The 24,726-nt window shown below is 42.9% G+C and overlaps 1 protein-coding gene across 2 annotated transcripts; it reads right to left on the reverse strand.

The window, feature by feature from the left end:
- Nucleotides 1-5,606: 5,606 nt before the first annotated feature.
- Nucleotides 5,607-24,726, reverse strand: CNIH4 (cornichon family member 4). 2 transcript variants are annotated; one of them, NM_001132430.1, is given in 5 exon segments: nt 5,607-5,801; nt 10,187-10,327; nt 15,612-15,724; nt 21,008-21,076; nt 24,585-24,703. In NM_001132430.1, coding segments are annotated over 5 exon segments (420 nt in total). In that variant the 5' UTR covers nt 24,654-24,703; the 3' UTR covers nt 5,607-5,773.

The following is a 24,726-nucleotide window of genomic DNA, read 5'->3' on the forward strand; positions in this document are numbered from 1 at the left end:
TGGCCACTTACCTTGGAAAAATTGACTGTTAAAACTTGTCAAAGATAGATGAAAAGTTTAAGGCCCCACTTTGATTCTAGTGAACTGCTTAATTGACAGAAGGAAATGACACTTGAAATTCAGGAGACTCCTTCATATTGATTGTTTCGGGGTTGTTTTTTTGTTTTTAAAGTCTCGCTCTGTCACCCAGGCTGGAGTGCAGTGGCAGATCTCAGCTCACTGCAACCTCTGCCTCCCAGGTTCAAGCGATTATATCGTGTCTTAGCCTCCAAGTAGCTGGGACTAGACACACACCATCATGTCCGGCTAATTTTTGTTTATTTTTTATTTTTATTTTTTTGAGATGGAGTCTCGCTGTGTTGCCCAGGCTGGAGTGCAGTGGTGCAATCTCGGCTCACTGCAACCTCTGCCTCCCAGGTTCAAACAATTCTCCTGCCTTAGCCTCCCGAGTAGCTGGGATTACAGGCACCCGCCATCACGCCCGGCTAATTTTTGTATTTTTAGTAGAGACGGGGTTTCACCATGTTGGTCAGGCTGGTCTGGAACTCCTAACCTTGTGATCCACCCGCCTTGGCCTCCCCAAGTGCTGGGATTACAGGCGTGAGCCACCGTGCCCCATTTTTGTATTTTTAGTAGAGATGAAGTTTCACCATGTTGGCCAGGCTGGTCTTGAACCCCTGCCCTCAAGTGATCTGCCTGCCTTGGCCTCCTAAAGTGCTGGGATTACAGGCATGAGCCACTGCACCCGGCCTGATTGCTTTAATTGTAAAACAGACTCCAGTTTTGTAGAGGGAAACCTCCACAACAAATTTTAATCTTTTTTCAAGAGACAGGGTCTTGCTCTGTTACCCAGGCTAGAGTACAGAGATGTGATCATAGCTCTCTGTAACCTTGAACTCCTGGGCTCAAGCCATCCCTCCACGTCAGCCTCCCAAGTAGCTAGGACTGTATAGGTGCCTATATCGGCTAATTTTTTTTTAAGAGATGGGGTCTCACTGTTTTGCCCAGGGGTGTCTCGACCTCCTGGCCTCAAGTGATCCTCCCACCTTGGCTTTCCAAACTGCTGGGATTACAGGCATGAGCCACTGCGCCTGGCCTAGATACTTAATTCTAAGGACTTGCCAGTGTATGTGTGACACTGCTCCTCTAGTCACATGTGTTTTAAGAACCCTTTATCTTACAGAGAAGCATACTAAAATATTACAGATGTGACGAGGTCTGGGATTTACTTCAAAATGGAGGGCAGTGGAGGGCAAGGAAGGTGGTAGGTAATGGATAAAATAAGAATGACTGTAAGTTTATTTTTTTCTCTGCTGTTTCAATCAGCAAGTATGACCATAAGTTGATTATTGTACCTGGTAAATTAGAAAATTACCAACTAACATGGGTAAATCCTATTACTCTGTCCCAGAAAGTTGGCAAATTTATATAAAGCTACCCCAGAGGATTCACCCTGCCCCACAGGTCTCTTTCTGATAGATACCAGTGGCAGTCAAATGTGTTACTTTTAATTAAGCAACACGAGAGGTTCAATTCTCACCCAGTTTGCATCTAACCTGTGAAATAAGATCTAGAAAACAGGAATTAAAGTGTATGTTCAACTAACTCACATTCTAACTAGGTGCTAACATTTAATGGGAACTGATACAGATGAAACCAAGATTGCTCCATAACGGATGTAGCAAACCAGATATACAGCAGAGGAAGCCACAGGCAAACCACTGAGTTCTCTCTCAGCCTGCTGATTCCGACCGCCCACCCACTCACTCTTCTCCACCCAGCTTCAGAGGGAAGCAATTAAAAATAAAAGCAGCCTTTACCCAAGAACTTAAGAGCACCTGAGCTCAGAACCAAGCTAGCTCAGCGAACAGTCCCTTCAGCATGTCCAGACCATGATTATTGTGATTACTGTAGTGAAGAATGATAACCCAAAAGCTTTGAATGAGCTTCAGTCATTAGACTGTATTTAACTGAAGCAAAAAAAAGTTACTACCTTTTCAAAAATTCATGAAAAATATGGCTTAGATCCAAAAGGCTTCATTTACCAAGAATATTTCAATCTTTGCTATACTACATAGTAAAACCGTATATTTGGTTTAAAGTACATAAACTCAGGTGACAAAGATCCAGATAGTGTAGAATTTCAAACTTACCTTCTTTATCTTGCTGCCTTTTTCCATATATTAGAACAAGTTTATTTAGATTTGGGGGACAACTAATTATACCTAGTATATGATATTTCTCACTACTTGACAAAGTATTACCTGTTAGCAAAGCTGATTTCTCCAGTCTCAAGCAAACCAATTATAGCCATTTCCTAGCCTAGCATGTCAGAATATTTCATAATGTGACTGTCTTGAAAACAAAGATGGTGAACTTTGATTATGTTGCTCCATTGCTGCTTCTCTGACTTAAAGGCCATCAGTTTGACTTCTTGCTGAAAAAGCAATAGAACACCACAATCAGGTTTACTTATTCACTCAACAATCATTTATTGTTTCTGTGTGCAAGGCACTGTGTTAGGTGCCAAGAGCAGAAGGAAGAAGATACAAATATGAATGGGCATACTCTGCCCTCCAGGAACATACAATCTAAGAGTGATTAATTGCATACAAATAACTGTAATACCAGATAGAATGTGGTAAGTGCCACGGGAGATACTGCTATAGGAAGCTTTCTTAGCTCTTAACTTCAAAGACCAGGTCAGGTTTTCTTCTACTGTAGTCTGTGTGGCAGGCATGAAAAGGCAGCTGAGGGGACCTGCTAAGCTTTGATGAACTGAGCTGCATCTTGGATTTCACTTCCTCTGCTCTCTCAGCTGAGGTTACGGTGATTAGCAAGGGCAGTTGCTACCACTGAAAGGATAGAAGGAAAAAGGCAAGGGAAAATGATACGTACTAAGAAGATGCACATAGGAGCACTCAATAGTAGTCTATGGACTGGGCCCTGGGTACTGCCATTATAGAGGGATGGGGAAGAGGAGTGGTAAGGGAGAAAGAACACTGGACTAAGCATCAGCATTCAGATGTTCATAGTTACAACACCTTGAACAATCTCTAGGCCTCAGTTTATCTTTGGGATGAGGGAGTTAGACAAAATGATCTCTAAGGTCCTCTACAACTCTCCAATCAATGAAAAGGGGAGAAAATTTATAGCATCTTAACCATGGCTTTTTAAAGTCAGTGCTTTTATCCCCCTTTCATTATTTGTAGAAGTGCCCCTAAAAATTTTTTTTTTAGCTGGGCGTGGTGGCTCACACCAGTAATCCCAACTTTTGGGAGGCTGAGGCAGGAGAATCGCTTGAGGCCAGTAATTTGATACCAGCCTAGGCAACATAGCAAGACCTCTGTCTCTACAAAAAATGTTTTAAAAATTTGCTGGGCATGGTGGTGTGCATCTAGTCCCAACTACTTGGGAGGCTGAGGCAGGAGGATTGCTTGAGTCCAGGAGTTCAAGGCTGCAGTGTGCCATGATTGCGCCAGTGCACTCTAGCTTGGGCGACAGGGCAAGACCCTGTCTCTAATTAAAGAAAAAAAATTTAACTACAGTGATCCCCCACTTTCCTGGCTTTGATAGACAAGCAATACAAGAAGGAAGAGTTTTTGTTTTTAACCACAGCTAATGTTTCAGAAGTAAGGAGTTTCTGACCTTTGTTATAAACATGGCACCTTTCTGAATTGCTTAGCCTCAGCAAGCCTGATGTACTGTAAACTGACAGCCCAAAGGCTGTCTCAACTGCCATGGGTCACTATTTTGGTTACTAAGAATATCTGAACAAGAAGGTGAAACATTTTGGTCAAAAGTCCTCTACATGGCTGGGTGCAGTGGCTCACGCCTATAATCCTAGCACTTTGGGAGACCAAGGAAGGCAGATCATTTGAGGTCAGGAGTTTGAGACCAGCCTGGCCAACATGGTGAAACCCCATCTTTACTAAAAATACAAAAATTAGCCAAGAGTAGCTAGCTGTAATCCCAGCTACTTGGGAGGCTGAGGCAGGAGAATCGCTTGAACCCAGAAAGCAGAGGTTGCAGTGAGCTGAGATCACACCACTGCACTCCACCCTGGGCGACACAGCAAGACCCCATCTCAAAAAAAAAAAAAAAAAGGATCTGTACCACCTTTAAGTTTAAGTAGCTTGTCTCTCAGTTGCAAGGATTTAAGTTCTCCAACAGCTTCGTTGCTTTAAAAAGCTTGAGCAGAACATGAAGAGGCACAGGAAGTTAGGAGGAAAGGCAGAGTGAAGGGACTGTTTTCTAAGCAAAAGCTGCCTCAGAGGGAAAAGGTATGAAAAAGAGAGGCAAGCAAAGTAATGTCTGTTACACAGCTTCTTGGCCCTGTGCCTGACAGAAATATAAGATTACCACAAGGAGCAATTTCTGTGACCCCAAAGAGGCCAACAGAGCCAAGTTCACTTTGCCTACCATTTCACCGTTCCTTTTGTGTGTTGCCAGGGCACTACTTCCAGCCTTGAAACATGGTCTGTCTGTACAGGGAGTTTGGCTTAGTGGCTCCCTTGCTTCTGCCAAGGCTAGACCTAGTCCAGGACTAAAAGGACATGTAACATTTAATCTTTTGGGTACCACACACCCTGCTTAGCCACCCAATTCTATCTCAACTAGAGTGAATAATGCCTTTGGATTCTCCCATAGAACACAGTCATGTTTTGCCCAAATGCCAGTGCTTAAGATAGCAACATTAAAGCACAAACTAGGACTGAGGATAAATTGCCAGGTTTATTTTACCCTGTAAGAGCTGGCAAACAGAGCTGAGGAGGTGAACTGCTCTCCCAACTGCAAGAGTTTACAATATAACTCCAAGGAACAGAGTTTGGTTGCATATTGCTATGTCCATGAAATGGCTTGTATTTGGTCTCCCAATTCACAATGTGGTCAGTGCAGAGGGATAGAAGTGTTAATCTGGCACCACGTGGCGCACCAAAAGGCTCAATTTCACAGACAGCGAATAACTATTCCTGCTTCTAATCTGATTAGCATCTTCTACCCAAACCCATTAAAATACGTTATCAGGGAGATCAAATACAATTGGAATAATTGCAATACGAAAACCAGACTGGCAAGAGCCAGTGGGGATTTTCTGGGTTTGGGGGTGATTGTGGAGGTAGTAGCTTTTAAATGAAATCTCTTGACAAAATATTTCCTATCAGCAGGAACTACATTGTACCTGGGGAAAATGGCTTATAAGGTTTCACAAATTGTGCAAAGAAATATATATATTTTGAAATGCCATTCTCTGTTGACATTATTGTGAAAAGACTTTCAGCTGACAGTCTCATAAATCTTTAAACCATATTAAATGAAGTTGCCACAACACAGGCAAAAAGGGTAATTTTTCTTCTTTTGTCCAGATCAACAGTGTTGTTTTGTACTCTAACTTTTCAGTAGACCTGAAGGGCACCTTTGCTCGCTCATCTCTTCAGTTTGCCCTTTAAAGTGTGTTCTTTATTTCTTTGGCATGCAAAGCTGGGATGGCAGTCCTGTTCCTACATACAAATAACCACCTTCAACATACAGAGGATGAAAAACACCTTCAAATGTTGGCGTTCAGGCTAAAGTTGAAAACTAGAAATCTACAGAAACTCAATTCATGTTTTTTAAATATTTTATATGGTAAAAATACAGCAAAAATAGTTTTTTGTTCAAAGAGGAAAATATATACTGCTATGGTCACGGTTCTAAGGATGATTTAAGAAGTCTCTGGCTCCTCAGCTGTGCACTGTAGTGTAGGCTGACTTCAACCACGGCTTCTCCAGCTTCAGTCATTTATCAAAGCTAAGATCATACTGTGGAAAGAAGAAATTAATGTTACTAATGTTTTCTCAGGAATGTTCCTACAGAGCCTAGTTTGTCCAGACTTGCGTCCCTAAGGTTCACAAAGGAACAATCATTTGAGTAAAAGACAATCATTCATACCCAAAGGAAAGAATATATTAGGATCTTTCATGTCCAAACTTTTTCACTAAAAAAGAGTGACTGGGGGTGGGGAGTTGGGGGAAGTATAACTTAAAACCTACGTTAGGCTATAGTTAAAAAAACAAAACAAAAAAAACAAAACAAAACAAAAAAAACCTAGCTCAGTTAAAAAAAAACAACGTAACAAAACAAAACAAAAAACACGTATGTCCAGAAAAAAAACCTCTAAATTCTCTAGCCAGATACATACTGTACTATGCCTGGAACCTCTTCTCCCCATCCCACCACTCCATCAAAGCAGTAACTTCTTACTCAGGTTTTGTGATTGGCTCTAGGGCACCTCGTTGGGGAAGCTGGCCTCTCAGCCCAGGGCAGTTGCACAGCCTCCTTCCACAGCTCTTCCTCCTGCTGCTGTGGCTTACATGCTGTCTCTACCACTGGACTATGAGCAACTCTTGAGATGAAAGCAGGGCCCAAGCATCACCAGTTTCATGTTCTACTAGCACCTGAGCCTGCAACTACCAAGTTCCAAGCTTTTACTGTAGGGATTCTGTGCTGCTCCTCTGTGTCACTTGCAATGCTGTACACAATGTCTGACACACGGCAGTCACCCAATAAATGCTACGCCACTAAAACTGACACAGTTAACAATAACAAAACCATCCTTTCCTTTGAAATACTGGGATCAGCCTTGCTCTGCTGAAATCAAATGCCTAAAATACACAAAAATATCCTTACATCACTTATGGTATAAATAATTGTCCAAATTCAACCATACTAAATGTACTCAATGCACAGTAAAAATTAATGATAGCAGCTAATATTTTTTAAAGATTTTTGAGAGTTTACTATGGGTCAGCATAAACAAGTGTCTTACATGTATTATCTCAGTCCACATTAAAATGTGATGAGGCAAGTACTATTAATATCATTAATATCCCCTTTTCAGATCAGAAACTGAGGCTCAGACAGGTTAAGAAACTTGCCCCAGGCCGGGTGTGGCGGCTCACGCCTGTAATCCCAGCACTTTGAGAGGCCAAGGTGGGTGGATCACCTGACCAACATGGTGAAACCCCGACTCTACTAAAGATACAAAAATTAGCCAGACATGGTGGCGTGCGCCTATGATCCCAGCTACACGGGAGGCTGAAGCAAGAGAATCCCTGGAACCTGGGAGGTGGAGGCTGCAGTGAGCTGAGATCATGCCACTGCACTCCAGCCTGGGGAACAGAGTGTGAGACTCCATCTCAAAAGAAAAAAAAAAAAGAAAAGAAAAGAAACTTGCCCCCAGGCCACAGTGTAAGTGGTAGAGCCCACATTCCACTAGGCTAGCACCCAATCAAAAAACCAAAAGTATGGATTCCCCCATTATCTAAAGAAGATGAGCATTTTTTCAAAACTTTAACTCCATTCAACAAGCCCTGAAATGTCAACTAGGTGCAAGGTATTAGGCAAGGTGTGGCAGATGTTAGATACAAAGACAAGTAGCATAAAATCTCTGCAATCAAAAGCTAATGACTTGGTAGTAATAGCAAAACCACTGTTTAAAAACAGCAACCAAAAACCAAGAGAAAAGTGCTACAAGGACATCTTCTGACCCTCTGAACTATATGTAACACCAAAGGGTAACGTAACAGCAATGTGGCTGAAAATGACAGGCTGATAGGGAAGGGAAGAGAGAAAAGAAAACGGTACAGCCAGTGAAGTACACAGCTGCCCAGGCAAACCAGTTACATGAGTTGCCTCTCTTTTATTTAGTTATAAAGAACACTATCTTAAACCTGCCCCAAAATTACATCTTAATTCCTCCAGTCCAACTCCCCACCACTTTATTTTTTCTTTTTTTTTGAGATGGAGTCTTACTCTGTCACCCAGGCTGGAGTGCAGTAGCACAATATCGGCTCACCACAACCTCCACCTCCCGGGTTCAAGCGATTCTCCTGCCTCAGCCTCCCGAGTAGCTGGGATTACAGGCGCGCACCACCACACCTGGCTAATTTTTGTATATTTAGTAGAGACAGGGTTTCACCATTTGGGCCAGGCTGGTCTTGAACTCCTAACCTTGTGATCCCCACCTCAGCCTCCCAAAGTGCTGGGATTACAGGCGTGAGCCACAGCGCCCAGCCACTCCCCACCACTTTAAATTCAACGACTAATGTTCAGAAACTCATGTACGTTTTTAAATCCTAAGACTTTGAGTCTACTAAGCAAGATACTGATCTCCAAGCCTAAATTTACTCCCCAAAGCATGACTACATGGGCTGTACCTACAGCACCACCCCCAGGGGATGCCTGCTCTAGTTTCCTTTCCAACAGCATGAAATCACAGGGGTGGGGAGGATGAAGAAAGGATAACCTTAGCTAAGCCAATTCCAGCTTGTTTTTTGTCTCTTCAGAAACAAATATAAGGGAACATATATGACAGTAAAGATACAAAAGTATTAAAAACAAGAATAGGTGCATCATTATGTTCTCATCATTAACTTTTTTTGCTCCTTATTCATCATCTTTGATACCTGGATTAAAAACTAAGCATATTAGTAATGAGGTAGGGTATGAGAACCAGAAACTGATACCAGTGTGCTTTTTCTGATCTCGTTTTAAAGACACAGAAAAGCACATAAGATGAATGGTGAAAAGAAAACTATCTAAACTCTAATTTTAATCTAATCCACTAATGGGTGGATTTAGCACAGTGAAGGGATTTTAGGAAGCCTGCTTTGTCAGGAAGAGGCTAAAATGGTTCTGACTTCTAAACTATTCCAAAAAAATAGCAATTTTTAAAAATTGCTATCTTGGCCGGGCATGGTGGCTCATGCCTGTAATCCCAGCACTTTGGGAGGCCAAGGTGGGTGCATCATGAGGTCAGGAGATTGAGACCATCCTGAAACCCCATCTCTACTAAAAATAGAAAAAAAAAAAAATTAGCCAGGCGTGGTGGCACGCACCTGTAGTCCCAGTTATTTGGGAGGCTGAGGCAGGAGAATCACTTGAATCCGGGAGGCGGAGGTTGCAGTGAGCCGAGATTGCGCCACTGCACTCCAGCCTGGGTGTCTCGAAAAACAAAACAAAACAAAGAAAACAAACAAAAAAAAACCCCTGCTACCTCTATACAGTTTCTAATCAAGAATTTTCTGAGTGGTGGAAGTTGACTTCAACATAAGTTTTTTCTAATAGTCCTTATGCCTACGTGAAAAATTAAACTCTACCTAGGGGAAAAAATAAAAATGATCTAATTAAAGCTTTGATACAAAGGTTAAGCCTGACTTCTAGCTTTTCAAAGGTTTAATCAAATCATATACACAGGAATTTTTTTTTCTCCTTTATTCTATGCATCTATGATGGATAAAGGAAAAGATGGCATGTTCACCTTTAAAACACACAAGAATAATTTAAAACAGGACTATATAAGGCTTCCAATGTCCGACAGCCAATCTATCATACTAATTATTACTTCCAGTGTGTTATAACTAGAAGACTGATACAACTTTACCATAATAGACCATTTAGCATGCTGGAGAATGACATCACACCTAAATTACTTATTGCCAAGAAAGATCAGCACAGTTTGGATAAAAGTTGCTGAGAGCTGCTGCTAGTGGTGTGATCCCTCAAAGACCATGAGTGGGATGGTCGCTGAGGCACATATATTAATGCTTATAACAGGCAGTGGAACTCCACAGCTGTATACTACTAGGGCAGGAAAAAAATATCAAAGACAGTTTTTCTTTTTTTTGAGACAGAGTTTCACTCTTGTTGCCCAGGCTGGAGTGCAATGGCGCAATCTTGGCTCACTACAACCTCCGCTTCCCAGGTTCAAGTGATTCTCCTGCCTCAGCCTCCTGAGTAGCTGGGATTACAGGCATGTGCCACCAGGCCCAGCTAATTTTGTATTTTTAGTAGAGACGGTGTTTCTCCATGTTGGTCAGGCTGGTCTCGAACTCCCAACCTCAGGTGATCTGCCCTCCTCGGCCTCCCAAAGTGCTGGGATTACAGGCGTAAGTCACCGTGCCCTGTTTTAAGCATGTTGATAGCCTCAAAGCTAAGGCATAACTAAGATGCCACAGGGTAGATCTACTGTAGTTCAGACAGAAAGCTGATTCAATGACATACATAAATAATCTACACAGCCACAAGGAATTTACATAATCCCCGAAAGTTCCACAATGTCAATGCAAAATCCTATAGTATAGTAATATCTCACCCTTCAAAAACAAATATGGCATCTAGGAAAATACCAGGACTTTAAACTCACCTATAAAGATACATGAAGAAGCAGAGCAAGTGGAAACCAAGCTTGATCATGGCTTCTTTCATGTGTGACTTCAGCTGCCCTCGATTGTGTATTTCTGTTGGATCAAACACTCCCATGTTACCACTCGGCACCATAATGTATCTGATAAATTAAAGGATACATACATTAGAAGGATAATCAAATCATAGGCATAAGTATTCAAATATAAGTAGCCAATAATAATCGACTTTTAAAAGTGAACCAATCAGGCCCGGTACTGTGGCTCATGCCTGTAATCCCAGCACTTTGGCAGGCCAAGGCAGGTGGATCACCTGAGGTCAGGAGTTCAAGACCAGCTTGACCAACATGGTGAAACCCTGTCTCTACTAAAAATACAAAAATTAGCTGGGCATGGTGGCAGGCACCTGGAATCCCAGCTACTCGAGAAGCTGAGGCAGGAGAATCACCTGAACCCAGAAGGCAGAGGTTGCAGTGAACCAAGATCGCGCCATTGAGCCCCAGCCTGGGTGACAGAGCAAAACTCCATCTCAAAAAAAAAAAAAAGTGAGCCAATCATAGCAGCCTTAAATTCATACCACATATGGACAGAGTGGTATGATAATGTCATGGGCTGCCACTTAGTTACCTTTTGAAAGTTATAATACTGTTAATCTTCTGCCCTGTAAAATAAATACATTAACATTCCAGAAAAGGATATTTTATGCACTGAAACCCTTTTACTCATCTGTAGAAAACTACCGTACCAGTCATATCTACAGCCGTTTTCCATTAGACAAAGGTTAAAGGAGGCTCCAAACCCAAACCAATTTTATTAAGTTCTTAGAAACTTCATTATGGAAATAGGGAAATTAAGGAAGTTAGGTTACTTTGAGAGGATCAATGAGTTTAAGTGTCTGGGCTTCAACATCCAGACTGTGTCATCTGTGTAACATATATGTCCTAACCTAGCACTGTCCATGAATTCTTCCTGCTCTCACGTCTAAGCTTCTTCTAGTACAACCTTAGTTGTCACACAGCTTCTCAATTATCACTTCTTTGAAATGCAAAGGACTCTCTGAGTTCCACAAAGCTGAAATTCTCCCTTAAAACCCCAGTAGCCCAACTATAGCTGAATAGAGGGTATTTTCATTTGAATATCCAGATAACATCTCATCCTTGTCTAATTTCTAGGTTATCTAATAAGAGTGTCACCATTTTCTCGGTGGTCCTTAAAAACTTCCTCTTACCCAACTGGGACTTCTGTCTTCCTCATCTTTCATAGCCAGTCCATCAAACCCTTGTCCAGTCTTTCTTCCTACCACCACTTACTTAGCTTTTTTTTCCTTTTTGGATTTTTGTTTTATTTTTAATGTTTGTGGGTACATAGTAGGCATATATATTTATGGGTTACATGAGAGATTCTGGTACAGGCATGCAATGTGTAATAATCCCATCAGGGTAAGGCTGGGCACAGTGGCTCACACCTGTAATCCCAGCACTCTGGGAGGCCGAGGCGGGAGGATTGCCTGAGGTTGAGAGTTCAAGACCAACCTGACCAACGTGGAGAAATCCCATCGCTACTAAAAATACAAAATTAGCCAGGTGTGGTGGCGCATGCCTGTAATCCCACCTACTCAGGAGGCTGAGGCAGGAGAATCGCTTGAACCCAGGAGGCAGAGGTTGCAATGAGCCAAGATTGCGGCATTGCACTCCAGCCTGGGCAACAAGAGCAAAACTCCGTCTCAAAAAAAAAAAAAAAAAAAAAAATCACATCAGGGTAAATGGGATATCCATTACCTCAAGCATTTATCCTTTGTTACAAACAATCCAATTATACTTTTTTAGTTTATTATTATTATTATTTTTAGATGTAATTTCACTCTGTTGCCCAGGCTGGAGTGTAGTGGCACGATCTCGGCTCACTGCAACCTCCTCCTCCTGGATTCAAGCAATTCTCCTGCCTCAGCCTGCCGAGTAGCTGGGATTACAGGTGCCCAACACCACCACGCCCAGCTAATTTTTGTATTTTTAGTAGAGATGGGGTCTCTCCGTGTTGGCCAAGATGGTCCTGAACTCCTGACTTCAGGTGATCCTCCCACCTCAGCCTCCCAAAGTGCTGGGATTACAGGAGTGAGCCACTGCACTCACCTCTAAAACACACAGGAATAATTTAAAACAGGACTATATAAGGCTTCCAGTGTCTGACAGCCAATCTTTCATATTAATTCTTACTTCCAGTGTGTTATAACTAGAAGACTGATACAACTTTACCATAACAGACCATTCAGCATGCTGGAGAATGAGCATCACACCTAAATTACTTATTGCCAAGAAAGATCAGCACAGTTTAGATAAAAGTTGCTGCGAGCTGTGGTATGATTCCCCAAAGACCATGAGTGGGATGGTCGCTGAGGCACATATGTTAATGCTTATAACAGGCAGTGGAACTTCACAGCTGTATACTACTAGGGCAGGAAAAAAATATCAAAGACAGTTTTTGGTATTTTTTTGATATCCATCAAAAAAAAAAAGACACACACAGTAAAAAGTGTTGGCAAGGATATAGAGAAAATGGAACCCCCAATACACAGTTGATGGGAATGTCAAATAGTGCAGCTGTGGCTGGGCACACTGGCTTACACCTGTAATCCCAACACTTTGGGTGGCTGAGGTGGGAGGATCGCTTGAGCCCAGGAGGTCGAGGCTGTAGTAAGCCAAGATCATGCCACTGCACTCCAGCCTGGGCAACAGAGTGAGACTCTGTCTCGAAAAAAAAAAAAAAAGCGCAGCTGCTTCTGAAAATACTCAGGCAGTTCCTCAAAAGGTTAAATATAGAGTTACTATATGACTCAGTGATTCCACTCCTAGGTATTTTGCCTCTTTGTCCTGTGGACTACTGTACTTCACCTCCAACAGCATAAAGTACAGTGGTCTGAAAATAACAAATAATCAATCTGTTGATTTTTTAAACCTTATTAAATAGAAGGTAAACTTGTGACCAGCAGACAGCCAACCTGTCACTGCAGTTACCAGGGCAATAAATATACATGATCTTTGTCTTTATTTTATTATTATATTTAAAAAAGAATCTTCGGTGTTTTTGTTTGTTTTTTTGAGGCTGGGTCTCGCTCTGTTTCCCAGGCTGGAGTGCAGTGGTGCAATCTCGGCTCACTGCAACCTCCGCCTCCCAGGTTCAAGTGATTCTCCTGCCTCAGCCTCCCAAGCAGCTGGGACTACAAGCGCATGCCACCACGCCCAGCTAATTTTTGTATTTTTAGTAGAGATGCGGTTTCTCCATGTTAGCCAGGGCTGGTCTCGAACTCCTGACCTCAGGTAATCCACCCACCTCAGCCTCTTAAAGTGCTGGGATTATAGGCGTGGGCCACCACGCCTGGCCTAAAAAAAGAATCTTTGGACTTGACTTCATAGAGCCTTTTACCACTATCTACAAAGAAGCCATGCCAAAGCTGGCTCTTCTAGCAGGTTTTCATTTCTAGTAGAGATGACTGACAGTATGGTCTGGTATAACATTAAGATCCTCATTCTCAAAGATTCGAGTCCCCATTCTCACTCCCAAAGTTGTGTTTCACTTAGTGAAACTACAGGTAGACTTAGCTGTGCTAAAAGTCTGCCTGGGACTAGCCCGCAGCAGAAGTGCAAGTAATCTGTGTTCCCAGCTCAGAGCTCACTTTAGGGCATTGTCTATGGAACTGATCATGGGAGAGTACTATTAAGCTTGAAAGAGGCCAGGCGCGGTGGTGTGCACCTGTAGTCCCAACTGCCCAGGAGGCTGAGGTGGGAAGATCGCTTCAGCCCAGGAGTTCAAGGCTGTAGTGCACTATATCACGCCTGTGAATAGCGATTGCATTCCAGCCTGAGCAACATAGCAAGACTTCATCTCTTAAAAAAAAAAAAAAATTCAGAACCCATGTTCAGTATATTAAAAAAAAAAAACAAAAAATTCTACCCCAGGATACCCACCCTCTAGAAAAGAGACACAGATATTTTAAAGCTTTTCTCTCACTCAGATTCTAGTTTCATGACCTTTATAAAATCATTCCCCCATATCCACTCCTTCCCTCATCTCTACTGCTGCCATTATCTTTTCATGTGCATCCCATCTTCCTCCAAACCCTACTTAATTTTTTTCTATGTTCTTTTTATTCTAACTGCACTTTACAACATCATACTTAAAAATCAGCCAATGAATGGTCCTGTCCCAAAAAACTAGACATAAATAAAAATGAAATAAAACCTAAAAATGTAGTAGAGCAGCAACCCACTAATACAACAATTGCAGGCTTGTCAAGATTATCCCAGCGGTCTTCACAAGAAAGTATGCTATGTATAATAACCCAACTATAAAATTATATACAGTCAGGGTTTCCATTGAGCTCATTTTGAGCAAACTTCCTAAATTTATTAAATAAAAAATTTGGATTAGTTACCTAATTTGCAGCTTTTTTTTTTTTTTTTTTTTTTGAGACGGAGTCTCGCTCTGTCGCCCAGGCTGGTTGCAGTGGTGTGACCTCAGCTCACTTCAAGCTCCGCCTCCCGGCTTCACGCCATTCTCCCGCCTCAGCCTCCCAAGTAGCTGGGGCTACAGGTGCACACCACCAAGCCCCGCTAATTCTTTTCGTATTTTTAGTAGAGATGGGGTTTCACCGTGTTAGCCAGGATGGTCTCGATCTCCTGACCTCATGATCCACCCACCTCAGCCTCCCAAAGTGCTGGGATTACAGGCGTGAGCCACTGCACCCAGCCCTAATTTGCAGCTTTTAAATGTACTTCCAGCCCGGCGCTGTGGCTCACACCTGTAATCCCAGCACTTTGAGAAGCCGACGTGGGCGGATCACTTGAGGTCAGGAGTTTGAGACCAGCCTGACCAACATGGTGAAACCCTGTCTACTAAAAATACAAAAATTAGCCAGGCATTGCGGCAGGCACCTGAATCCTAGCTACTTAGGAGGCTGAGGCAGGAGAATGGCTTGAACCCAGGAGGCGGAGGATGCAGTGAGCCGAGATCAAGCCACTGTACTCCAGCCTGGGTGACAGAGTGAGACTCCATCTCCAAAAAAAAAAAAAAGCTATTAAACACCTTTTTTGGCTCACACCTATAAATAATCCCAGCCCTTTGGGAGGCCGAGACCGGCAGATCACCTGAGGTCAGGAGTTCAAGACCAGCCTGGCCAACATGGTGAAACCCTGTCTCTAGTAAAAATACAAAAATTAGCCAGGCGTGGTGGTGCATGCCTGTAGTCCCAGCTACTCGGGAGGCTGAAGTGGGAGAATCGCTTAAACTGAGGAGGCAGAAATTGCAGTGAGCTGAGATCACACCACTGCACTCCAGCCTGGGTAATAAAGTAAGATTCTGTATTGAAAAAAACACACCTTTTTAAAATTTTTTTTAACTGCCTTGACACCAAACTAAACAAACTATACTCACCGATATATATTCCAAGTGGCAACAGGTAAGTTGAGAAGGAAGATGAACCAGTGCAATGAAATGAGCAGTAATACAGTGACAATGGTATGGCCAATCAATTCTGGAATTACCCACTGCAATGGAAGAACACAGTATTACATCTCACTGCTATGTCCTTCCTGACTGTACATGTTATTTGAAACTAAATCAATGAACGTACAGAGAATTTACAAGCTACTGTTTCAAGATTATTTTTAGACTCCCATGTCCCAGATTTGCATACTGCTATAACTTTGTATCCCATGCAAATACATCAGGGCACAGCTTAAAAATAAAGCACTTAAATTTCAATTACTTTTTATCCTAAGCAAAGGCTTAGGTTCATTCATTAAGCAGATCTGAATGAGAACTAGAGAAAAAAAGAGTATTGTTTAGTTCCTATTCTAGTATCTATGCCAAAGCCCCTAGCTCAAATTTGGAATGTTTGATATCCACACACATGTTGCCTTTCAAGTCAGAATAGCAACGTTAAACATTTTCCAATCTCCAGAATCCCGAGGAAACCATTTCATATTCAGAGAAAAATAAAAAAAAATAAGAATGTAAAAGCTTACAATAATAGCTCAAAGTTGACCAGATATGATAATGAACCAGAATGCCAGAATCCTGGCCTATCGGCTTTACAGAGCTCCATGCCCTTCCCTATGCTCTTTGTTGACTGTGTAATGTTCTAGTTCTTATGCATCAACAGCTTTTGTGGCAGGGTTCTCAATTCACCAACAGCTTTCCTTTCCTATGAGTACAGATTTTTAATTAAACTTAACTTCTTTTAGTGGAAGTTAATATTTAATGAAAGAAACTGGCATGCCTCACTTTCAGAAATGAGGAAAACAAAACTCAGAGTGGTTAGTTAAATTGCCTAAGGTTACACAGCTAAATAATGGCAGAGCAATATAGTGTAAGCCCAGGCACAATGACCTCAGACCTCCTGCATTTAGATTTTGGATAATTTTTTGGTAAATAAAGAAGTAGAGATTTTTCTGGGCCATAAACCTAATTTGCAATCAGCTTGGTTATACTTTTTTTTTTGCTCTGTCGCCAGGCTGGAGTGCAGTGGCATGATCTCGGCTCACTGAAACCTCCACCTCCCAGGTTCAACCAATTCTCCTGCCTCAGCCTCCCGAGTAGCTGGGACTACAGGTGCCCGCCACCATGCCAGCTAATTTTTGTATTTTTTAGTAGAGACGGGGTTTCACCATGTTGGCCAGGATGGTCTCAATCTCTCAACCTTGTGATCCACCCGCCTTAGCCTCCCAAAGTGCTGGGATTACAGGCGTGACCCACCGCGCCCTGCCGGCTATACTTTTTAAAATGCTATTACATGTTGGAAAGTTCTAGTTGATTGCATAATTCTTACAAGTATGAGCCACAAAGTCAAACAAACCTGGAATGGAACTCATGCTATGTCCTATTTATTAGCTGTGCAATCTTGGGAAAAGTTACCCTCTCTAAGCCACAATGTTTTCATCTGTAAAATACACATAATACCTACCTCACGAAGTTGTTGTAGAGAATTAGATGAAATAACATGTAAGCCACATGCAAAGTAGGCACTCAATAAAATGTCAGCTGATGTTATACTAATACTCTCCGATCCATATCAGATCCCTAAAGCTATAGCCTTCAGTCTCTGGATTTCTTACTGTAGGCTGCAATCATCTTTGTATTACACAGACAAAGACCTGAAACATGTTTCTTTTTTTTTTTCTCTTGTTTTATTTTTGTAGAAAGGAAGTCTCCCTATGTTACCAGAGCTGGTCTCGAACTCCTGGGCTCAAGTGATTCTCCCTCCTCGGCCTCCCAAAGTACTGGGGACAGGTGTCAGCCACTGCAACTGGCCTGAAATATGTTTCAGGAAGCAAGACTTAACCTTATTATGCTTGGTTTACTGACTTTCAACCAAGTCCTCTGTTTTTTGTCTCTTCCCTCCTTAACGATATGCCCTTCCCCAAATTTGTTCTCAGCACACTGGCACTAGACTCATATCCTCCATGAAGGAGCTTGGAGGGTTTTTCTCTAAAGTAAATGACTCGAGAAAACACCTACCAAAACACCGCCATTTCAGGTACCCCAACAAAAGTCCAGGTAGATAACAATTACCCTACAGGGAAGTATACCAGTCAACAAATCTAGACCATCCAAAGAGCTTTCAATGAGCATTTTAGTGCTTTACCCTTAAATATGAATAGGCAGTCATATATCAGAAATTTGAAGAAAGCCTCCAAAATGAAAGACAGAGGGGGGGGAAAAAAGAAAGGAAAAGAACTTGATGGAAACAGATATAATATAGGAAGCAGAAGAAAATTTCAAAAATTCTATAATCAGCCAGGCATGGTGGTGCACATCTGCAGTCCCAGCTACTTGGGACGCTAAGGCGGGAGGATCGCTTGAGCCTAGAAATTCAAGGCTGCAATGAAATATGATTGTGCCACTGTACTTCAGCCTGGATGAGAGAAAAAGACTCTATCTTTAATAAAAAATAGAAAAATACTATAATCAGTATTCTCAGAGAACTAGGAGTCAAACATGAACCAAGAGTATAAAAACCTCTTAAAAATCATCATTTTAGCATAAATGCTACATTTGTTAGAAAATTCAAAAGAAGGTTGGGTGCAGTGGCTCATGCCTGTAATCCCAGCACTTTGGGAGGCCGAGGAGAGCAGATCACCTGAGGTCAGGAGTTGAAGACCAGCCTGGCCAACGTGGCGAGATTTCATCTCTATTAAAAATACAAAAATTAGCCAGCATGGTGGCACACCCCTGTAATCCCAGCTACTTGGGAGGCTGAGGCACAAGAATTGTTTGAACCCAGGAGTTGGAGGTGTCAGTGAGCCGAGATAGCACCACTACACTCCAGCCTAGACAACAAGTGCAAAACTCCATCTCAAAAAAAAAAGAAAAAAGAAAAAAAGAAAATTCAGAAGAAAAAGCAAGGGAAATAATAAAAACAGCAGAAAAAAAATCAAAGAGATAAAACTAAGAAAAAGGAAAAATTGGCAGATCAATCCAGCAGATCAATTGTCTAGTTAGTGGAAGTTGTAGGAAGAGAAGGAGGGAAAAAAGATGGGGAAGAAACATCAAAGAAAGAATACAAGAAAATTTCCCATATTGAAAGAGCCTATCAGATGTCCAAAACAAACAAGAAAGGCCTTTTAAAAAGTACACAGAGGGCCAGGCACAGTGGCTCACGCCTGTAATCCCAGCACTTTGGGCAGATTACGAGGTCAGATCAAGACCATCCTGGCTAACATGGTGAAACCCTGTCTCTACTAAAAATACAAAAACAAAATTAGCCAGGCATGGTGGCAGGCACCTGTAGTCCCAGCTACTCAGGAGGCTGAGGTGGGAGAATGGCATGAACCGGGGAGGCAGAGCTTGCAGTGAGCCGAAATCGTGCCACTGCAATCCAGTCTGGGCCACAGAGCAAGACTCCGTCTCAAAAAAAAAAAAGTACACAGCGATACAGCACTGCAAAATTTCAAAACACCAAGGATAAAGATTCTAACACTTCCCCATAGAGGACAGGAAAAGAGAGAAAGAGAGAGAGAGAGAGAGAATGAGAATGAGAATCATATAAAATAGATGAGAAATTCTTCGGGAGGCTGGGGTGGTCAGATCATGAGGTCAGGAGATCGAGACCATCCTGGCTAACATGGTGAAACCCCGTCTCCACTAAAAAATACAAAAAAATTAGCCGGGCGTGGTGGCGGGCGCCTGTAGTCCCACCTACTTGGGAGGCTGAGGCAGGAGAATGGCGTGAACCCGGAAGGCGGAGCTTGCAGTGAGCCGAGATCGCGCCACTGCACTCCAGCCTGGGCAACAGAGTGAGACTCCGTCTCAAAAAAAAAAAAATGGCATGGTACTTCCCAACTTGAACCACTGGAAGTCAGAAGACCACCAACGGGTGTCTTTAAAATTCTGAAAGAAAAATCTTTTCCAACCTAGAACCCTGTACTCTGACAACTATGAATCAAGTGTAAAGATAAGACGTTTTCAAACATGGAAGGTCTCAAAATTTAATTGCCAGTTACCTCATCTCAGAAGCTACATGAGGCTGGGCGCAGTGGCTCACAACTGTAATCCTAACACTTTGGGAGGCCAAAGAGGGCAGATTGCTTGAGCCTAGGAATTTCAGACCAGCCTGGGCAACATAGTGAAACCCTGTCTCTACAAAAAAATTTTAAAAATCAGCCAGGTATGGTGGCACTCACCTGTAGTCCCACCTACATGGGAGACTGAGGTGGAAGGATCGCTTGAGCCTAGGAGGTCAAGGCTGCAGTGAGCCATGATCGCATCACTGCACTCCAGCCTGGGCAACAGACTGAGACTCTGCCTCAAACAATCAAACAAAATTTATGAAAATTTTTAAAATATGGAGCTTAGGCCAGGCATGGTGGCTGACACCTGTAATCCCAGCACTTTGCCAAGACAGCAGGATTGCTTAAGGCAATTCAAAACCAGTCTAGGTCACATAGCAAGATCCAGTCTACAAAAAAATTTAAAAATTAGCCAGGTGGCTGGGCACAGTGGCTCATGCCTATAAACTTTGGGAGGCTGAGGCAGGCGAATCACTTGAGGTCAGGAGTTTGAAACCAGCCTGGCCAACATGGTGAAACCCCATCTCTACAAAAAATACAAAAAAAATTAGCCGGGTGTGGTGGCAGTGCCTGTAATCCCAGCTACTTGGGAGGCTGAGGCAGGAGAAGCACTTGAACCTGGGAGGCAGAGGCTGCATGAGTCCAGATCACACCACTGCACTCCGGACTGGGTGACAGAGTGAGACTCCATCTCAAAAAAAAAAAAAAAAAAAATTAGCCAGGCATGGTGGCATGCGCCTATAGTCCCAGCTACTCAGAAGGCTGAGGCAGATCACTTGAGCCCAGGAATTCAAGAATAGCCTGATCATCACTGCAAGAAACCCTCTCTCTCAAAAAATAAATAAAGAGTTATACATTAAAAAAAAAAAATTATTTTCTCGGTAAACTACACAAGAAAGGTCTTCTTTCATTCAACCAAAGACAGACTTGAGCTTTTTTCCATGAGTGGGAGGAGGGAGTTCCGACACAGAAGACAAAAACAATTACCCTCATAATGAACATTTCCCTACTCTGAGTAAAGATGCTATCCACTGTAAACAAGAGACAAGCAACATGTAAAGAAACAAAATTTCAAGTCAGATCTTCTAGCATAATTTCATGATCTAAAATATTGTAAAACACAGCAGTTCCATCAAATTTCCAATGAATAAGAGACAACATGTACTCTAAAATCAAAAATACATCTGTTATCTATAATAATCTTAAATATGGAAAATGACCTGGCTTCAATGCCAGAGAATGAGCAAAGAAATGTCTTACCTTGTTTAATTTTGAGCAACATGATCTAGCGTTAATGTAATCACATTCTAAATCAGACAATGTAATTATCTGATGATCAAGATAAGGAATTATTATATTTCTTTTATAATAACTAAGTATTTAAGTTTCAGAAAGCAATCCCAGTTACAAGGCAGAATTAGATTTGACTTGAAAAAAATGAGTTGTTTCCTAAAGTTTGCTCATTAGACAACTCAATTTTCCCATTCATGTTCCTTCAACAAATTATTTTACAAAATAATCCTATTTTGCTCAAATCTAATCTGACCCAACGAGAACATTTACTTTGAGTTCTTCAAATGTAAAACAATGGCTATTAAAAAAAAAAAAAAAATGAGAAATATCCCAGCACTTTGGGAAGCTGAGGCAGGAGGATCACCTGAAGCAGGAGTTCAAGATCAGCATAGGCAACATAGCAAGCCTCCATCTCTGTCACCCAGGCTGTAGTGCAGTGGCACAATTCCAACGTACTGCAACTCCTGCCTCCTGGGTTCAAGCAATTCTTGTGCCTCAGCCTTCCAAGTAGCTGGAATTATAAGTGCGTGCCACCACCACACCAAGCTAATTTTTTATATTTTTAGTAGAGACGGTGTTTCACTATGTTAGCCAGGCTGGTCTCGAACTCCTGGCTTCAAGTGATTCACTCACCTCACCCCCATCTCTACAAATTTTTTTTTTTTTTTAATTAGCCGGGCATGAGCACCTGTAATGCTAGCTCTTAGTAGCAGTAGTGCTAGGGTGAGGCAGCAAAATGCCTAGAGCCCAGGATTCACGTTACACTGAGCTATAATCACACCAGTGGGCTCCAGTCTGAGCAGCAGATTTGGTAGGCACCTGTAGTCTCAGCTACTTGAGAGGCTGAGGCAGGAGAATCGCTTGAACCCAGGGGGTGGAGGTAATAGTAAGCCAAGATTGCGCCACTGCACTCCAGCCTGGGTGACACAGTGAGACTCTGTCTCAAAAATAAACATGAAAATAAAATAAAGTCAAACTCATCGCTTTCTCCACAAATTGATCTTCCTCCAATTTGTTTTATTTCTGTTACTGACACAAGTATCATTTGCCCAGGATCAAAATGTGGAAAGCTATCTCTGCCTTCTGTTTCATATATCATAATCACTCATTTGTAGGTCCTAGCAATCATTTCTTCCAAATACTACTCACATATTCCCTCCTTTCGCCTGCCCACAACCAGCACTCTATTTGAAATCCAGACCCTATCCAGTTGGTTTATCTTCTAATCTTTCTTGTTTCCAACCCACTCGGCAGATTCATCTTCCTAATAAACTACCGAAAATAAAAATTTTCAATGGCTCTCTATTGCCTGCAGGATAAAAGTGAAAGACTTCCCTCCCACCCTTAACATTCAAGCCCTCCAAAATCTGATGTAATCCTGCCTTTCCAACTTAGCCTTCTACTGATGCCAAAATCAACCATGTGCTCCAGATGGTCTATTCGTTAACCATCGCCCAGAAATCCACGAACATACCTGTCTCTGCACCTTCGCTCTTGCCAGTGTCTGATTTGGAATATTCACCTCTTTCCCTTTCTGTAGATTTTGTCCACAGTTCAAAGTCCAAGAAAACTCTTATATCCTATATGAAGTCTACCGTGGCCATTTTCCACCTCCTATCCCTAAGTTAGCGCAACTATCCTAAAATACAGAATATGCTGAATTGCATCAAAACACCCCCGAATGTATTTTAATGTAATGTCTAAGTCAAACATTCCACCTACCATTTCTCTAAATGCATAAATTGGTGTAAACCAGGGCTATTTCAAATTATCAAGCCTGGTTTTCCAAACTGCAAAAAGAAAAAATCCAGTTACATTTCTGAGCGTAAGCTCTAGTTCAGGGGTGTCCAATCTTTTGGCTTCCCTGGGCCACGTTGGAAGAAGAATTGCCTTGGGCCACACATAAAATACACTAACACTAATGATAGCTGATGAGCTAAAAAAAACAAATCACCAAAAAAGAATCATAATGTTCTAAGAAAGTTTACAAATTTGTGTTGGGCCACGTTCAAAGCTGTCCTGGACCACATGCAGCCCGTGGGCCGTGCGTTGGACAAGCTTGCTCTAGTTCCTTATATCACAAGAGGCGCATAGAGGTCATCAAAACTTAGGCAAGTGATGCTGCCCTTTCAATCAGCTCCCTAAACCTAATAAAACTCAGAAATCTTGTCGTTAGATATCATCAAAGTAAAAACTGCTGCTCAATTGGGGAGGGTGGGGACACGAAGGCAGAGCAATATTTACTGAACATTAGCTATGGGGCAGGCACTGTGCTAGGGTGCTCAGCACCATTCTCATTGTGCATATCTAGGAAATAAACATTTCCTATTTCAAAGATCAGAAAACTGAGGCTTAGGGAAATAATGTACATAGCAAAGAGCTAGCTGAGCAGGAAACCTGATTCCAAATTTTGTCCCTTTCCACTACAACAGGCTGCCAGTCCACAATGAAGTATGAAGCTGCACTGAACATATACTCTGTACAACTATCCTAAAGCCCTCATGCTCTAGCAAACAAATGGTTTAATCCGATCAGAAACAGGTACATGTGATTTCCAAGAAAGGAAGCTGAAATGCCGAGTTCCTCATACGTTTTTTCTATCTTATATTTAATTACTTAAACCTGGATTGTGTAATGCAACATTGGGCAACAACTAAGCCTAGATGCTTTGTCAAGAGCTGGGAAGAGTTGTAGCCGACATGGCTACTGCAGTGCTAAATTCAACCACCATTTATTGCTCTGGAAAACAGTTTGAATACTGCAACTTAAGTTTTAACATGGATCGATAGAAAAATTTAAAAGCTGAGAAACTACTGGGAACTACAGCAGGTGTAGTTATTGAATTTACAGATCTGCAACCACCGGGGACAACCAAAATAATTACTTTGTAGATAGTTGTTAAAACAACTCCTTTCCAACACTCACTACAAAACGGCACAGTGAAGGAAGCAACTTCGCTCCTTTGGCGAATGAGTCAACTCCTGGATGTGAAAGGTCCCTGCAAGTACTAACACCCGCCAGAACAAAGGGGCGGGTGCCGGGGGTGTTGCCTGGGGAACAGGAGGAGGCAAATGGCCCGCACTCATCCCGGCACCCGACTGTCGCAAGCGACCGCCCTTGGGACCCCCAGTATCCGACGAAGAGAACGGCGCGGGGCCTCTCCCAGAAAAACGGCGACCCTTCTCTCCCGAGGGCGACAGTGGCTCAGGCTGGGCTGGTCCGGGCGCCGCGGGGACGAGCGGAGAGCAGGCGGGCAGGCCGAGACGGGGCGCGCCCGGAGAGGCCCACTCGAACCCGAGTGAGGGGCGGCCGGCAGCCCAGGCAGGGCAAGTGCGTGCAGAGCGGCAGGGCCCGTCGGGTAGGGCAGCCAGCCTCTCCTACCCGCCCCGGGGCCCGCGCCACCGCCCCGGCCAGGCCAGCTCCCAGGGAGCCCACGCCCGCCGCCGGGCGCCTCCCTAGTCCCACACACCTGCCCGGGTACCCAACTGGCCCACCCTCAGCCGTGTCCCCCGGCAAGGCGTCCGCCTGCCTCAGGCAAGGATACGAAGTAGACCGAGAGGAAGATGAGCGCGCAACAATCGAGGAGAGAGAAGACGAACACCACCGCCTCCATCCTCCTCCTCCTCCTCCTCCTCCTCCTCCGTCGCCGCCGCTCCTTCCGTCAAACCGGCTCGGATGCCCCGACC

Source organism: Pongo abelii, chromosome 1, assembly GCF_028885655.2.
Source record: "Pongo abelii isolate AG06213 chromosome 1, NHGRI_mPonAbe1-v2.0_pri, whole genome shotgun sequence".
In the NCBI taxonomy this organism is placed as follows: Eukaryota; Metazoa; Chordata; class Mammalia; order Primates; family Hominidae; genus Pongo; species Pongo abelii.

Excerpts from the sequence above, each read along its gene's own strand:
- CNIH4 (XM_009237278.3), bottom strand. The coding sequence starts at position 24,653 with ATGGAGGCGGTGGTGTTCGTCTTCTCTCTCCTCGATTGTTGCGCGCTC. Across the intron at positions 21,077-24,584 it reads TCTTCCTCTCGGTCTACTTC|ATAATTACATTGTCTGATTT; the intron begins GTATCCTTGCCT and ends CTTGATCATCAG. Across the intron at positions 10,281-15,611 it reads GCCACTTGGAATATATATCG|AAATACACAATCGAGGGCAG; the intron begins GTGAGTATAGTT and ends TTGATCCAACAG.